At 31.8% G+C, this 17,612-nt stretch overlaps 1 protein-coding gene across 1 annotated transcript; it reads left to right on the top strand.

Annotated features, from left to right (window-relative positions):
* The first annotated feature begins 944 nt into the window (after positions 1 to 944).
* Positions 945 to 17,020, top strand: LOC124365240 (MOB kinase activator-like 2). The gene is made up of 4 exons (XM_046821205.1): positions 945 to 1,097; positions 10,251 to 10,448; positions 13,042 to 13,293; positions 15,653 to 17,020. The coding sequence occupies exons 1-4, from the start codon at positions 1,044 to 1,046 to the stop codon at positions 15,815 to 15,817; spliced, it is 669 nt and encodes a 222-aa protein (XP_046677161.1). The 5' UTR covers positions 945 to 1,043; the 3' UTR covers positions 15,818 to 17,020.
* Positions 17,021 to 17,612: the final 592 nt, after the last annotated feature.

Genomic DNA, 17,612 nt, shown 5'->3' with positions numbered 1-17,612 from the left:
AAATTCATTATACTGAATTTAAATTTATAATTTGTTGATTTAGTATTTATGGAAAATTTTCTCCAAACCCTTTTATGAATTCCTCTTTAACTCTAAAAAACACATAATAAAAATCTACATAAATTTAAAATGGTGCAATTGGAAAATGTTTTCAGTTGGAATATTTTTTTATTTTTAAAGATAATGTTAGCCACCACCTATTAAAATACTGGCAGTCTGAAGACAACGAAATTAGCAAATAGAAAAATATTTTGGTATTTCTACGAGAATTTGTACATATTTGCAGCAGAATTTAGGGACATCTTACTATCAAGAGAAAATAAAAATGATTGAATATAAGGATATGAATTTTACAGTAAGCATGATACTCAACTCAGCCGTACTGTCATGGTTTTCTCCATACTTTTAACCATTTTAATTTTGAGGACCTGCCTAGTAAAAATTTTAATTTATTTCGTGTGTGTAGGCCTACACTGTTTTTTACTTATTTGAGTGTGCGTTTGACAATGATGATGTGAAACATGTCATGTTAAGGATAGATTGGATCACTCAAGCTGTGAGTACATAGTATAGGATTATACCAGTAACGTCAGAATCAGATCAAAATAAAAATGTTGTACATGTCGAGAGAGAAAATTTGTATTATATTTAGTTTGTTAAATCAGTAGAGCTATTACATAATATTATAACAATGAACTGTGCATCTGTCATATCTTTGAGTATAATGAACTTTCTAAAAAAATTTTTGTAGTCTTGAGCAGTCATTATGACTTGAAGAGGTTTATCAAAGTATAAAAAAGGAAGAATAGCTGACCTAAGTTTTATAGAGGTTAAAAATCAAAGGTCGTCTGGTCATAGAATAATTTAATGATAACCACATTAAAATCAACTGATAATTTTAGAGTGCATTAGATACAATAGTTTGAACAGTTCTATTGTCATCCTAGCTAATCTTTAGGTTATCAATATTTGAGAATAAATAGAGAGCAATCTGGTGTTCTCAGTTGGTTCTAGTTAATTTGAGACAGTTCTCCACACCAGTAATGGCTTCTCGCAAATCAACTGTTCTAGTCGCTGCACTTCTCTGTTTTTGCTATGTAAGTATTGCAAATAGTATTTTAAACATCCTTAACGAGTACAGTAATATTATCAAAAATTATTGTAATATTCATGATATTCTACATTTTCACACTAACAATTTATAATGCCTATATTAATAAAAGTGTGCAGTATATCTACATAAACAACTGAATTTGTTCACATTTTTACATTTCAGTATTAAGATGGTTTTATATGTCAATATTCAATTATCCATCTTGTGACATTGTTCGAATACTATAGGTGTATAGGTTGTTTTCAGTAAAATATTCAACATGAAGATACATTAAAATGAACTTCTCTATAAATTTGTAGTTTATAGCAATTAAATAAGTTTGAAGGACATTATACATGAGATTTCTATTCACACAGGACACTACAAATTACAAGTCACTCATGCTAATTCTGAACATAATAAACATAGGCGTATCAATGGGGGGGGTTGTAACCATACAATATTCAAGGTATATTTTAACTTGTGTTAAACTGAAAGTATACTTGTAGTCAAACAATGTAACATAGTTCAGTTTTATTTGAATTTGTTTGATATTTTAACTACAGCAATTGACATATAGTGAACCACAAGACTCATGCTTCGTAAGTTTTCGGAATGACGAGTCCGTCTGCAATCCGTAGGGGTTAACATAATACAGACGTGACTTCCTGACTATGAATGCATGCCTACCAGTTGTCTCTTTAACGGCTAATTTGTAATAGTCTTAAAGTAGTTCCTATCACTTTCGTTATTGGCACTAGTCGCGTATTAGTGACGGGTTATTAATGAATTCAGATAGTGGTAGTACTAAAAAAATAAAATATAAGTACAAAACCTCTATATTGCTGATTTTACCATTTAGAAATATTATAATTCTTATAAGTGATTAAATTTTACTTGTTGTTACTGTTATACACTTCTTCGGTATTGTTTGAACCAAAATTAAATACTTATTTATAACTATAAAAATAAAATAATGAATTTTCAACCCTTTGGTGGTGAACTTCTCAATATATCTGAGGTTATGAAATAACCAATTTATTTTATTTTATATCATATTTTAATCAAAAGTTCACAAAAAACTACGTTCATAATAAAATTTAAGAAATATCGTAGTCATTTAAATAATATCTGGCTTGAAGTTTGTAATTTGTTATATTTTAGTCTCTAGAAAACACGTTTTGTTTACACCAAATTCAGGAATAAAATACAAATAAATAATGATAAAGAATTGTTGATAATTTTCTAGGTTGCCAACAGGAACAATGAAGGTCCTGGCATGGTCAAATCGTACTCCAGCAATAAATTTAATGTTCAAAATTCTTTAATTTATAATAAATATTAATTCTGATGGGCCATTGATATGTAAAATATAAGCATCTTGAAGTTCTCATCTGTTAATTTATAATTTTCTGATTAAGAAACTTCGGCTATAAAAAATCAATGGTTTTGTCTTTCAACATCCTTTTATTGAATACTTTATTCTAATTTTCTTGTTGAAATGTTTTTTAATACTTTTCATACTACAAATTATCAATTTTATTTTTTCAGGTTCAATGTACTTGCTTCTCAGGGTGATGATACCTGTAATAGTTTCTCTCAAACTGTAACCCAAAAGAATGTCTAATATGGCAATAGAGTCCTTGTTATCACTAGTATGATGACATTAATTGCCAAAAAACCAAAATAGATTTATTTTTTGTCGATTTATATTCATGTACGTTCATTAATTATAACGATAGTTACTAAACGATCGCTATAACAAGTTTCTGTCACACTTTGTACATGCAAAAACCCAAAATTACATAACCAAAGTAACAAAATATCATGTTTTGTTAACTATATTTAACTTGGAGTTCATATTTTGTATGTCTATATTAGTTCATCACCAAGCGTTTGCTGCATCTATACGCAATACACGTACCGGACGTCACTCAGTCACAATAAAAAAACACAATTAATAATTTAATTTCTCGTAATTTGTGTAGTTGTATACACATTAAGCAAATTATCTGTAAAAATACATGTCAATTTACATCCCAATATTTTTATTAAGGGTGACATGGTTTGAAATTAAAAACATTTAAATGTCAAATACATATTATTTAAGTAATACAAATACACAACCCATATTTTAAAGTAAAATATACATATCTTAAAAGCCCTTATTAGAGCATATAAATTCTAGGTAAAAGGTAGAGGATGTGTCAAGATATAGCCATTTTCCCAAGCCTTTGTTGTTATAATTAATACAGCATCATTTTCTTGAAATTCTTTTTAGTTATTGGGGAGTCTCCAAAAGAGTACATTTTGCATAGAATAAGAATAATAATAATAATGCTCTCAGACGGCTATCAAACTTACAATTTTTAATATTATTAGCATTCATATACATATTCCAGGAGGGGGAGGGCTCTCGTACCCCAGCTTGCCTGGGTGGTAACCCCCCTCCATTAGGTCATCCTAGATAAGCCTATGATAATAAATACAGTATTGATATAATGCTTCAACATGTATGTGGTAATAAATAAAAAAATTTAATATATAATTAAAAATTTTAAAAATAATAAATAATAATTAGTAAAATTATTGGCTGAGTTAGTGATGGGGCTGGAAAAATTCCATTTGTCCTTCTGTCAGCACGATATCTCGAAAACGAAGAAATCTATAAACTTGAAATTTTGCATAAAGCTTCTTTTCTATACAAGAAACATCAAGGTCATGATGGTGTATGTTACTCAAGAATCAAGAAATTTATTGCAACATAACATCCACAGTTATACAACTATACATGTTGTGTGAACAGGTTGCTTGTCAATAATACATACTATATGGTAAAAACAGTTTGTACAACATTTCATACATTAACAATGTTTTTGTCAAATTCACTAAAACTACACAAGCTGCAGATTGTCCTGCAAGAATTCAGAAATATTATAATGGGCCTTATTAATTAGTAAGCTTTTCACTGATTTTTTAAAACTTAACAGTGTTAGCTGCTTTACATGTAGAGGTAATTTGTTGTAAAATTTAATTCCCATATAATTTGGAGAGCTTTCAAATAATGTTAATTTGTGAAGAGGAAATTGCAGATTGTCTTTAAAACGGGTGCCATACTGATGTTCATGATGAATTATAGTTTCTGAATTTAGGCGATTATGAATAAATATTAAACAGCTATAGATATACAATGATGGAATGGTCAATATTTTCATATCTCTAAAAATATCTTTACATGAATCTCTCTGATTCAAAAATAGCATGGTTCTAATATATCTCTTTTGAGCTTTAAAAACAGAGAAAATACCTGAACTACATCCCCACACTTGGATCCCATATTGTGCCAATGAACAAAAGCAAGCATAATAAACTATGAGCCTAGTCTTAATATCAACCAGCTCTCTCAATGTGTACATTTGGTAGCAAGCTGAGCTCAGTTTTTTATTTAGCAGTTCTATGTGTGGTCTCCAAGAAAGATTCTTATCAATAACTAGCCCCAAAAACTTAGTGGTATTTACTGTAACAATCACTGAGTTCTTAAAATCTATATTAAAATTGGACATAGCCTTATTTTGTACAGTCTGAAATTTTACAATTTGTGTCTTATCACTGTTTAATGCGAGCCCATTACAAGTAAACCATTTTTCTAAGTCTATTAGGGAATTAATTATTTCTAATTTTAAATCTTGCTCCCTGTTACATTTTACCAGAGATGTTGTGTCATCAGCATACAAAATCAGGTCATTTCTAATATTATGTGGCATGTCATTCATAAAGATAATGAACAACAAAGGGCCCAGAATGGACCCCTGTGGTACACCAGCACATATATTCACCCATGATGATATATTTTTTATGCCATTATTGTTGATTAGCGTTCTTTGCTTTCTACCATGAAGAAAAGATTGAAACCATGCTAAAGAGTTGCCCAAAATCCCATAAAATTTTAGTTTACTAACAAGTAAGGAATGATTTACACAGTCAAAGGCCTTGGAGAGGTCACAGAATACACCAGCAGTACTCTGTGACCCATCCAAAGCCCCCAGGATCTGCTCAACCATATTAGAGGCAGCCTCAACTGTACTATGGCCAGAGCGAAAACCATACTGATTTTTACACAGAAAACTATTACTCTCTAGGTAGTTACATAACTGTTTGTGTGCTATTTTTTCAAAGACTTTGGAGATACTGGATAGGATGGAGACTGGTCTGTAATTGTTTGGATCCTGTTTTTCACCTTTTTTAAAAACTGGTTTTACATCTGCATATTTCAGTTGGATGGGAAATTCACCAGACATGAATGATTGGTTAATAATCAAAGCCAGAGGATGTGAGATGTACATTGCAGTAGCTTTGAGCACTCCCACTGGGATCTCATCCCATGCTACAGACTTCGTGTCTCTCAGACTCATTATGACACTATAAACCTCTTGAGCACAAACACACTTAAATACAAATGAGGCTTGTTTATTACAAGAAACGTTACTTAGTAGCTGAACAGCTGAATTGATCTGTGGTTTGGCACCAATATTCTTAGTTATATTTACAAACATTGTATTGAAATAATGTGCAATATGCTTAGCATCTGTATACATTTCATCTTGTACCTTGAGATTCATGCAGTCAGATTTTTTAATTGTATGCATACCTAATTCAGTTTTTATCACATTCCACACAGCTTTGCTTTTATTTTTCAGAATCTTTGATATATTTACAATTATACATTCTTTTAGCAGCAGCACAAACTTTTTTAAAAATATGTTTATAATCTTTTACATATTTCTTAAAATTTACATCATTGCTATATTTTGCCATTTTGTGAAGAGCCCTCTTTTTCTTACTTGACACAATTATCCCATTCGTAACCCATTTCTTATTTTTAAATGCACTTTGGGAACCACATTTAAATTTGACAGATGTATAAGGAAAAGAAACTTCAAAACATGTTTTAAAACTATCTAGAAACCTATTAAAATTCTCTTGTGCTGTGCTAAACTCACAAAATTTCCATGAACTCTTACTAACAGAGCCTACCATACAAGCCATATTCTGAGTTGAAAAAATTCTTTTTCTTGTCGAAAAGTGTTGTGCTGACAAGTCATTTCTGTATTCAATAGACATCAACAAAGCCCTATGATCAGACAATCCTAGTTCAATATTTAACAACTTACTTTCATTAACTCTCTTATTAGTGGTAATGTTATCTATACAAGATCTAGATTCTTTCGTCACTCTGGTTGGCATTTTAAAATTATTTACAAAACCATATGCAGACAATAAATTAATAAACCTATTTCTTATATTGTAATTTCTACAGGACTCCAAAGTGTCAATATTGAAGTCTGACATAATATAGATCTTCTTCCTTTTAGATTCCTTTTTAAGTGCCCTAAATAGCTTCTCAAGTTTCAAGAGAAACTGATCCACATTGGAAACATTTGTATTGTGGTAAATGGAAACAATTATTAAATTCTCATGACAGGATCCAAAAACTTCAATGCAACAGCTCTCAAAAACAAAATCTTCTTTTAGAGATATCAACAGATCATCCCTAGCAGTGAAGTGCATGCCTTTTCTAACTAAAATACAAGAACCTCCCCTGATACCATTCTCTCTAATATAATGAGAAGCCAATTCAAAACATTCCAAAGAATTTAATTTTGATATTTGAGTTTTGTTAAGCCAATGTTCGTTGAGACTAATTATTCTTACAGGAAATTTATTTACAAATATTTGTAATTCTGTTATTTTAGCCAAAGAAATAAGACCCTGTACATTATAATGCATTATCCAATTAGTTTTGTTCACAAAAGTATTCTCTAAAATTTCTAAATTATCAATATAGTTTTCGTAACCATCAGCATTATAAATCTTGTCTACAGCATCCACTGATAATGTACAACATTCCGTTAATTTTTCCTTGTACACATAGTTACATCCTCCACTTATGTTATAACCATTGTTATTTGTCACTTTTGTATTAAAGGAGGCCAAACACTTGAGTTTAAAGTGTAGGTTTCTTGGTTATTGCTGACGCTAGAGAATCTTCCTAAAGATGCCTCTTCCTCCTCTTCTTCCGCAACTAGTAGCTCTGGGCTTGATGTAAGGTCCGTGACACCAGCAGCAATGGTAGAGTTGATGGTCTCATTGTGCAGCATACTGTGATCTGTGTTTGCTGTGATCTTCTACTCGTGCTGAAGGTGGCAGTAATCCTGTCGTCTGGTCATTGTCTGTGCCCTGGGACAAGGGCAGTTCCGGTTCAGTTATTTTGATCAGTGCCTCACAGATTCTCTTTGCAAGCCAATCTTTTCCCATTTGATTCAAATATCTTCCATGCCTTGTGTGGAAAAGTCTATCTGCTTTACTAATCTTGACCAGAGAAACATTAGGAAATTTTTTACTTAAATTCTCAAGTGTGGTATTTGATTTTATGACTTCTTTATTAACACAGGACCATCCCTTTAAATCATGCCTAAAAGGTAAATCTAGTAGTATTATTCTGGTATCACTGTATTTTTTCAATGTTTCGCAAATTGGACCGAGTGCTCTCTCAGCCTCATTATGAGCCACATCATTTGACCCACATGCTATTACTAGAACATCCTCAGAACCTAATTCCTCCCTATCAATGTTATCATAATTTAATATCTGCCCAGCCAAACCCCCAGGCCTAACGAAACCAACGGCCTCGAATGATTTTGATTGTTTGTTCAAGTGAAAAGCTAAGTTGCACCCATGGCTATCAGCACATACAAGCATTTTTTGTTTTCTTGTGCTATTGACGGTTTTGTACTTGTGGAGAGGTTTTTCTTGTACTGAGTTAGCTTTCTTTAGGTTTGAATGCTGGCTGACATTTGAGGTGTTTACACTGTTACAGTCCTGTTCAACAGACTTGTCAAATACAAAATCATTTTGTAACACATCATAAGGATTTTTTGAAGTAAAGTCAGGTTCTATTATTTTCTTATTTGTGTGGTGATAATTGCGTGGCTTACGATCGCAAATTGTAGAAACTTTCTGCCATTTGTTAGCAACAGGGAGGGTTTGCTGTTTGGGACTACCCTCAAGAGGAGGGGAAGAATGTAGGTATGAGGATTTTCCCGCAGTTTTTATTGTATTGGTTTTTTCTTGATAACCTAGATTATTGTCATTTTCTAAGATTTTAATTATGCTTTCTAGGGTCCTTATAGTGTCTATCATTTTTGTGCATCATAAAGGTAATAATAATACTCCATGAGATTTGGCTGAGCGTTATTGAACATTTTTACATTGATCTTATGGGTAACTAACTTCTAAAAATTTGAGCTATAAACTTGATATTTTGTATAATTTGCTTAGCTATCACTAAGGAATCTGGCAAATTCTTCTTCTGTCTGTCTGTATATCTACCTGTGTGCCTGTTTTCTGCTGGGTATCTCAAGAACGAATTGAGCTATGGACTTAAAATTTTTCATGAAACATAATTTCTATAAAGACAAGAATTAGTACGATAAAGGTGTATGTCTATCTATAGGATTTGACTAAGCATCATTGAAGTCTATCACTCAGTAGACTGGCAGATTTTTCTTCTATCTGCCAAAATGTTTTTTCTGTCTGATTGTCTGTCTGTCTAGAGAACATCTCATGAAATGAGCTATAGACTTGAGTGAAGCCTATTATGCAATGGTATGGTGTACTCCTACCACTGATAAATAAGAATATATTTAATTTTATTATAATCAGGTTGAAGAAAAGTAAATTTTACACTAACACAAACTCATTATTATGCAACCAACAACGCACTGTACAGATAACTTAAGCCAATCCAAATATGAAATATAGCATTAAGTAAACTTAAATAACTTGTTCCTGAGGGCGGCTTGTAAACAGCGGAAACAACTAGTAGATAGTTTTTGATGTAGTATAGAAAAATAAAACAAAACTTAGAAACCTATTACTTTATATTACAAAAAATATTATTTAATGTAAAGTCTAGTATACAGTCTAACACAGTGTGCAGAACAATGCAATTTGACAAATGCGATTTGAAGATGTGAAACCTTAAGAATATCTATCAATCAGGTACCAATCTACATTTCACCTAATATAGACCAAGTCAAGAACCGTTTGTAGAATGATAAAAATTACAAATTTGCTAGGATATGAAATTTTAATCTTTAGTAATATCCATGAATAAGCTATACAGAGTTTAACAAAAAGGTTGGGCTGGCTATGCATTTTCAGATTTTGTGTGATTCTAAGCCAAAAATGAAGAATACATTTTTTTCAAATTTCTGCTTTGTTTAGCCACTAGCTACCATTTTGTACTTTTTTTACTAACAAATTATTATATCTAAAACTAGTAAAGCTAGAGAAACCCCATTTGGCACATGTTTGAATAGGTAAGAGGAAAGAAATAGTGTTATTTTCTTCAATATTAACAAAATGGCGTCTGTTGAAAATTAAAAAAATCAAATAACAAAACCATTATAGTTATAAAAAATGCACTAGATACCAACTATTTGGAGTATTTTATTGCAATTCCAGCGGCTGTCAAGCAGCTTGTGCAAGCATACTTGCAAAAAAGTCAAAAAGTATTGGCTTCCAGAAAAAAATTCAAGAGCAAGTTGCTTGGAATTAGTGAATGTATCGATTTCCGCACATGATTTCAATGAAACATTGCTCACCCCCGAGAAGGGATGGCATCCGTCCCCAGGGAAAAAGCAACAGGTAGACTTTGAAATAGAGGACAAGTAGAACCTAAATCCAAATTTTTATGAAAATCGGTGCTGATGAGATAAATGTATAGTTTACACTTTTTTTACTGTCATTGACTGGACTAAAGTTGTTCAGTAAAGTTTTGCAGACATTTTCAGTAAGTGTTACCAAGAGGACGATTGCAATTGGGTGATTTTATATACAAAATATACCTAATTTACAATTTACTAAAATTGTAATTATCACTTTTTTGAATGGTTTATAACTTAAATGAAGCAGCGGAGGGGTATATTACCCCACCCTGTGTGAAGTGAAACCGCCCAGTGTCTTTTTGTAAGCGGTTTACCTATAAAATATTCCAATGATTTTATGTTTTTTAAGAAACTGAATTTGTATAGTTATAAACATAGCACAATAGTTTTAATATACTAGAAATAAAGCAATATTGGTGTCTGTACAGGCATGGGTACAAGGAGAAGACCTACAGCCTCTGGTAAAGTCCGCTGAAGACAACCTCGCTGCAGCCAAGGTCCATGTAGAACATATGCTGAACCTATCTCCACTTCCAAATGCAGAGAAGATTCCTTCCATTGTTAAAGATGAAAGTGATCACCTCGCTCACGAAATTAAGAAACTGGCAAACCAACTTCAGGCAGCAGTGAGATTTTATTTACTTGTATAGGAGTTTCTACATTGTGTGTTTTAAATAGTTTGAAACTGCAGTAAGTGTGATCTTGGTGGGAGTACAAATTGTAGATGAAATTGAAACAGACATTTTCAGAACTATGGTCTGTATTGGAAAGATCTTAATGAACTCAATAATATTTTTAATAGAACAACCACTAAAAATTGACACAGATTAAAACCTGTGGGAGTGAAAGGTAGTAGAAATTTTCAAAAATTCTTATTTCGGCCTGCATGAGGTACTATGGTAATTTTATTTTGATAAATTAATTTATTTTCGATTAAGTATTCCATCACCTACCATTCACAGATGGATGGTGGAAGTGGTGAAATACAAAATTTTAGAACCAAGTCATATGAGGTGTTATTGGAATATCTTGTGAGCAGTTTAATCTTCGCAGAAATTGTTCAAGAAGAGTTGCAAAACTTAATACTTGAGAAGGGGTTTAAAACATATTTATAACACAAATATATGCACTAATTCGTACAAGCAGTTAACCCAAATTAAATAAGTAGCAAGATAACAGATTGAATCTACATCAGCCTGCAGGCCATGTTCAAAGGGATTATAATACCTGTACGTCAAAGAGACCACTAACTGAAATATTTCTTAAATTATGGTCAATTGCTCGTAATAACATGATATGAGATTTATTTACATTTTATAGCAATTGTCAACAAAGCTTAGCTGCATTTTATTTTGTGGTATAATCAATTTCATTAATGAGGTGTTTGTTTTGAGTACTCTATCATTAACTGGCTTTCAGAGAGTTTGCAACATACTTGTTTTATTTTATCTAAAAGCAAAACCAGCAAATTTAATATTTGTACCATTTTAAGATTCTAATAAATCACAGGAAATGTGAGTTCTTGTAAATACATTTTTAGTATGGAGATAAGTATTTAAGTTAAAATTAACTAACCCTAACTAATTTGTGTTTAATATGTAAAAACTTTTCAAATGGTTACTTCTCTTCTTATAAACTACAAAATAATTGTATTGATATTGTTGGGAATAATATAACAATTTTTTACTGTAAATGTTACAAAAAGATAAAGTATTGTATTCATTTCAGAAATAAGATATAAAGATTTCATAGCCTGCTTTTTTATGGAATTTACAATTATTGCAGGTTGCCAAAAGTGTTGTAATAAAAAATGCAATATTACAATATTGAGGCAAGACTCGCCCAAGGCTGTCTTTTTAGTCTTCTGGTTTTTAAGTTTCATAGTTAAGCCATCTTCAGTCACCAGATGTTGAACCTAATCTTCCAGTAACATTATCAACTTATTCAGAGACTCATCTGGCGTAATAATTTTATATGGAATCTGTTCATCTAAGAGCAGTTTTGGCTTGACAATTAGGATTTTTGAGGCAGCTATATAAATTTTCATAGACAGAACAACATAAACAGCAGAGCTACAGAATATAAGTTGACATATAATCAATCTATCTAACCCACATGTGTGATTTGAGTTAATTAAACAAGAGTCAATATTGTGAGTATGAGTACCCATCATATCATGATCCCTTTCATATTCTTTTCCATTCATGTCTTTATTTGAGTAGGCTAGTTGGGAATAACAAATTAATACCAATCTGAAGTGCCCCAGTTCCTTTTATTTGTTAGCTACTAGATGCAAATGTCTATAAATGTAATACTTGTAGACATCATTCTACATACAATTTTCTGGGGAGCCTATAAATCTTTTAACTTTTTGTCTTAAAAAGAAAATGTCATAATTAACAGTATTTTCTACTGTTATAGATTATTTACTACATATCCCATTTTTAAATCTTGCCAGTGAAGTTAATTTAACTACACAGGAACAAGCTTTCTGAAAATGTACCACAAACATACTGAATTTGTTTTTTGTAATTATTCTCACTGTGAGCTTAAAAATATTTAAATACACAATCCTCTATCTCTTCTCCCTCGTCACATATCACAACTTTACATTCATAAATCCTAGCCTGTCTTATGATACATCACTTAAGTTCCTACACTCCTATGAAGTAAGTTAAAAACCCACTCATAATTGAAACTACTCATTTGCTTATTGGGTTACAAAATCTTGTTGTTTTATAGTGTTTAAAACTGTCATGTATTACATAAATAAATTACCTTCAGTTGTTTTAGCATAATCTACAGTTAGGTTTTGTATGCCAATGTAAGATACTGTGGTACTTAGTAATGAAAGTGTTAATATGGTATAGTTTCAAATTACTCTCATTGAAAACCACTGAAATTTAATCTTTCCAAACAAACTGGGTACCTGTTTTATTTTTCAAAAACCATGTAATTGAAATTTTTCCTTTCAAATACTTTAATGGCTATGATGAGATGCAAAATAAAAGCAAACTGGAATAACTGTTTTTAAGTTTGGCTGTAATAAAATATTATTATATCAATCTTAACAAGTTTAGCGTTAATTAATTGAAATACAATACCTTCACTGTTGCTCTATATTAAATGATCTTGATATGTCCATTAACCATATTTATAAAATATATTATTTTATAAAAATAAATCAATAAACAATTCTTTTGGATTACATATTGACAGGTAACAGCAGGAGACCACAAGGCAGAATTGGCTGAGGCAGTGAACGCTGCTGTGACGCACCTGAACGAGGCAGCTGCCACTTTAGAGCATGCAGGATCTGATTTGAAGCAAGACAACACCCACTATTACGCTGCAGCTGAATCTCTGCTTGCCCAGATCAAGAACGTGGTGGCTGCTGGTCCCTGTGACGAGGTGGCTCCTCACCTCAAGGCTGCCTTGCAAGAGCTGACCCATGATGTCAACAACTATCAGGTCAGTTATTGCTCTTGTCAATCATATTAAGGGAATGTACCTATAGTGCTACTTGGCAGCCAGTATTTGGGAGATTTTAATCAATGAGGCTTCATTACGACATTCTTTAGTGCTCAAAGCATGTAATCATAATATTCTGATCACAAGTTTTCTTCTTCAAGTACAACTCTGAAGAACAGAGATATATACAGCTTTACTGAACCCCAAAATGATGGCCATGTATTTTCCTTCCTTGATATTCATTGTTATTGCTGCTCTCCATTTGCAGATTAAGATTTTGTTATAGAATCAGTCCCAAATTTAATAGTAAATATTTGTATTTATAACACTTTGTATCTCATCATGAGCATCAAAAAATCAATATTGCTTAACCATTAAATGAAAGAAAAATAATTATTTGTTCTGAAAAAAGTTGCACAAACATGATAAGAAATTGCTATTTTAGTCATGAATATCTTGACATAGCTAATGACAATGAAAACATTGACATGACATAGATTTGTAATACAATAAGGAATCAAGATTCCAATTACCACAATAGAAAGTTAAATATTATCCAATGACAGTCATTCTCACAGTTTATTTTTATCTCGAAGGATGTTGACCATCATGAGTTCTATAAGTTGAAACGCACTATCATTTTTTATGGTATATTTTAATCATGAGACATTTGCAAGAGGCTTTTGTGTAGAAAGACATCTGAGCTGAGGCAAAATGGAGATTTAGAATGCACCATGTTACTTTGTTCAATAGTAATGATTGCACGAAAATGCCATGAACATCATTCTTAAACCCCCATACTCAGTAGATGTGATTTCCCTGTAACTATAGTTCGACATAACATTGAAAGCCTGGCCGTTCGGCTCAATTATTTATTAACACTGTAATGTAAAGAGATCTCAATTAATAATTTTAATACTATTGTTACCACAAGAGACTAATCTTCTATACTCATAAGAAGTATAACAATGTATTTCAGGTCTAAATGCATTAAACAATAGTTTATTTTCCACAACCCTGACTTGCAATGATGTCTCTAACTGTGTTTACAGTACTACAGTGTTACTGAAGCAACACTTTAAAGGAAGGAGGCATGATAAAATTTAAAATAAATCACTGGAGAAGCTGAACATTATGGCATGAGTTTGAAGGCTCTATCCAGCTGTGTAAATTGATTTTTTTTAAATTTGGAAATAAAGTCTAATTACATTTAAAAAAAACATTGATGATGAAAGGATAGCAGAATTTTGGGTAGTTGCTATTGTTATATGTTACAAAAACTTAAACACTGCTTCACATTTTTTGGTGAACACTAGTCTGTTTCAGTTTTTGTTACTTATTAATGATGGAAAATTCCTGAAATTCTCTTGTCTTTTGAATGTGTCTATTTAGGAAATAGATTTGTTTTCAATCAGTGCTGAAAATTTTAACCTCTGTTATGCATTTGATTTGATATGGTACTGATTAATGCAATTAAACTTTAGACTGTTAAACACCTGGGCATAAAGATACATGGTACTGGTTTGTTACCTGAGATGACAGTTAAAGTAGATAAATGACTACACATAATACTGGACTGTGAGCAAGGAGAAGGGCTCTTTTCGGTGATAAACAACCAGGCGACGAACCAGATGCTAGTATCGGGGAAAAGCTTCTTAGCCTAATTAAAGGCACAAAGATAGGCTTACCCCTCTAACATCAAAGGGGCACACAATAAGCTCAGGTTGACGTGTGAGGATCTGTGAGATCCACCCCAATACCCCAACGCAAAAAAAAAAAAAAAAAAAGTAGATAAACAATCAGATTGGGTAATAGGCAATCCACATGTCCAGGAATGGTGATGTATATTAGTCTGGGGCTGCCACATTGGTAAGAATAGCTCTCGAGAAACACTATGAGGCACAGTGACACGTAGTTGTATATACATATACAACCGGGGACAGCGAGTTGTATATGTTAACAATATTGAAAACCAGAACTGTATGTATTCATCTTAATGGGTTTTGGGAAGAATATGTAAACCTTATTTATTTAAATTGGATATTGAATAATACAATTATCTAACGAAACACTAAGCTTTAAATTTGATACAACTTAAATGTTTTAATTCCAAAATGGTAAACAACAGATATTAAGTTCATAAATTATATGTATAATGACTGTTTTATTACTTATCAAATGAAAGTTCTTTTATTACTTACCTGTTAAGTGATTTATGGTATATATATATATATGTGTGTGTGTGTGAAAGTTAAGAGTATAAGAAAAATAAGCTCTATTACTATTCAGGCTTATATTTAAAACACAAGTTTACCTACACAAATTCACGTATAACACATTTCCGTAATATTTTTTATAGTATGGAATTCACGGAGTGATCGGACCCCATGAAGGTAACAATGGAGAGGCAGGGCACCACGAGGGAGCGCACCACCACCACCATGTCCACCACCACCACGGTGCCAGCAGTGAGGAGGGGCATGACCACAGCAGCGAGGAGTCACACGCTCACCACTCACACTGATTGTTAACACACTCTACCCATGTTTAAAATTTTAAGCAGAAAAACAATCATTCATGAAATCTACTATCTAAAGAGTTTTAACGCAGTGTACATTAAAAAAATAAATACAAGAACAGAATACAGAATGTGTCACTATTTTGACACAGACACACCACAATGCTGTCTAACAGGCATGTAATTTTTTATTGACTTAGAAAACTTAATACAACATGATACAAGTATGTTCCTATACTTTAAAAAGTGTTGACAAATACAAATTTTTATACCTAACAAAAGTTTGAAATGTAATGCGCACTTGATATGGATCATTACCCAATTTATCTTCTTTATCCTCTGCCTCCATTAACCAAATTAAATTATATTCTTTACGTCAACAATTTTAATATTTATATAAACGAATATGAATAAGAGTATTTGTGACTACCGTTTGAAGTATTAAAAAAGATTTAGTATAGTTATGATTTAATAATAAATGCAAATCAAAACATTAATTAAAACAAGTAGAGCTGAGCACTTCTGCCAGGTACATAGACTAACTAGATTAGTGAATCTCATAACTGTATACATCAGACTGCAAAAATCCCTAACACCAGGTGAAGGAATCAAACTCGTGACTCTTAGGTCAACTCCCGTGTTCGAGAGTACCACTTTAGACTACACAACCATCCTGATTTGATGCCTTGGGTGTGCAGATAGCTCACTTACCACTTTGCTCCATCAGCTCTCACTTACTTATCACTTAGGTAGCACTAAATGCATCACAATCATGACTCATAGCACTAATAGAGTTAAAGGTAATCTAATCCAAGGAAGATTATGATGTACACTAGAAGTTCATGTCTACTACAACAGTACTATGTCACACGTTAAAATATCATACAATTGTTATCAGTTTGTTTATTGTACTAAATTTATTTATTCTATGATTGTCTTGTTGCCATTGTGGTTACTATTTAGATCAATGTAAAATTTGTTGCTAACATTCATCAAAATCTCATGGAGTGATATGCATCATTTTTGTTTTGCTTAGAAATGTTTCAGGAAAAATTGTAAATCTACAGATCACAAAATGTTCTTAAGATATCATGCAGACAGACAGGGAAATATTAAATTTTTCCACTCCCTTGATAAGACTTTGCTCAACCAATTATTGCAGTGCTTATATCTGTATTGAGTGAGGAAATAAACTATTATCAAATTGAAGGTGAATTTTACTTAAGAAGGTTAATATACACAATAATTCTTTAGAAGGTGATAGAATAATTCTGTATTGTTTGATGTGTTAATGCAATAATTCCAGAAACTTAATCAACTTGAAACCTTAAAGATTTAAATAGTTATAAGTACATAAGTAGTTAGGTTGCATTCAGCTATAAATTATGTGTATATATATATATATATATATATATATATATATATATATATATATATATATATATATACAGGGTGTCAATTAAGTCTGGAACCTCTTTTTTAATTTTTAAACTACAATATAAAAAAATACTAAAGTTCACACATGCTTACTGGCGATAGTAACGCACATATCTGCCCAATTACCGACCAGATAATCCCTTTGGGGGATGGTCCACAAGGAGTCAGACAAAATTCTTAAATAGCAGCATAGGTCAAGTTTGGTATAAAATTAAAGGTCTTACTTAGCAGAGTACAATGCCGCAAACCGGACTTAAAAAGGTGGATTCATTCAGTATTTATAGCTATTTGAATTTTAAAACAATTGAACAATGTAAATTATTAAGTATTACAAGTAAACACCAATTTTTAAGTACCTGTGATC

This window comes from Homalodisca vitripennis, chromosome 1, assembly GCF_021130785.1.
Source record: "Homalodisca vitripennis isolate AUS2020 chromosome 1, UT_GWSS_2.1, whole genome shotgun sequence".
Taxonomy (NCBI): Eukaryota; Metazoa; Arthropoda; class Insecta; order Hemiptera; family Cicadellidae; genus Homalodisca; species Homalodisca vitripennis.
The sequence above is the reverse complement of the archived record's forward strand: the minus strand, read 5'-3'. Positions and strand labels throughout refer to the sequence as shown.

What these genes read in the sequence shown, in the direction of transcription:
- LOC124365240 (XM_046821205.1), top strand. Translation starts at nt 1,044, where the DNA reads ATGGCTTCTCGCAAATCAACTGTTCTAGTCGCTGCACTTCTCTGTTTT. An exon ending in CACTTCTCTGTTTTTGCTAT is followed by an intron (nt 1,098 to 10,250) that starts GTAAGTATTGCA and finishes GTGTCTGTACAG; the next exon opens with GCATGGGTACAAGGAGAAGA. An exon ending in CAAACCAACTTCAGGCAGCA is followed by an intron (nt 10,449 to 13,041) that starts GTGAGATTTTAT and finishes ACATATTGACAG; the next exon opens with GTAACAGCAGGAGACCACAA.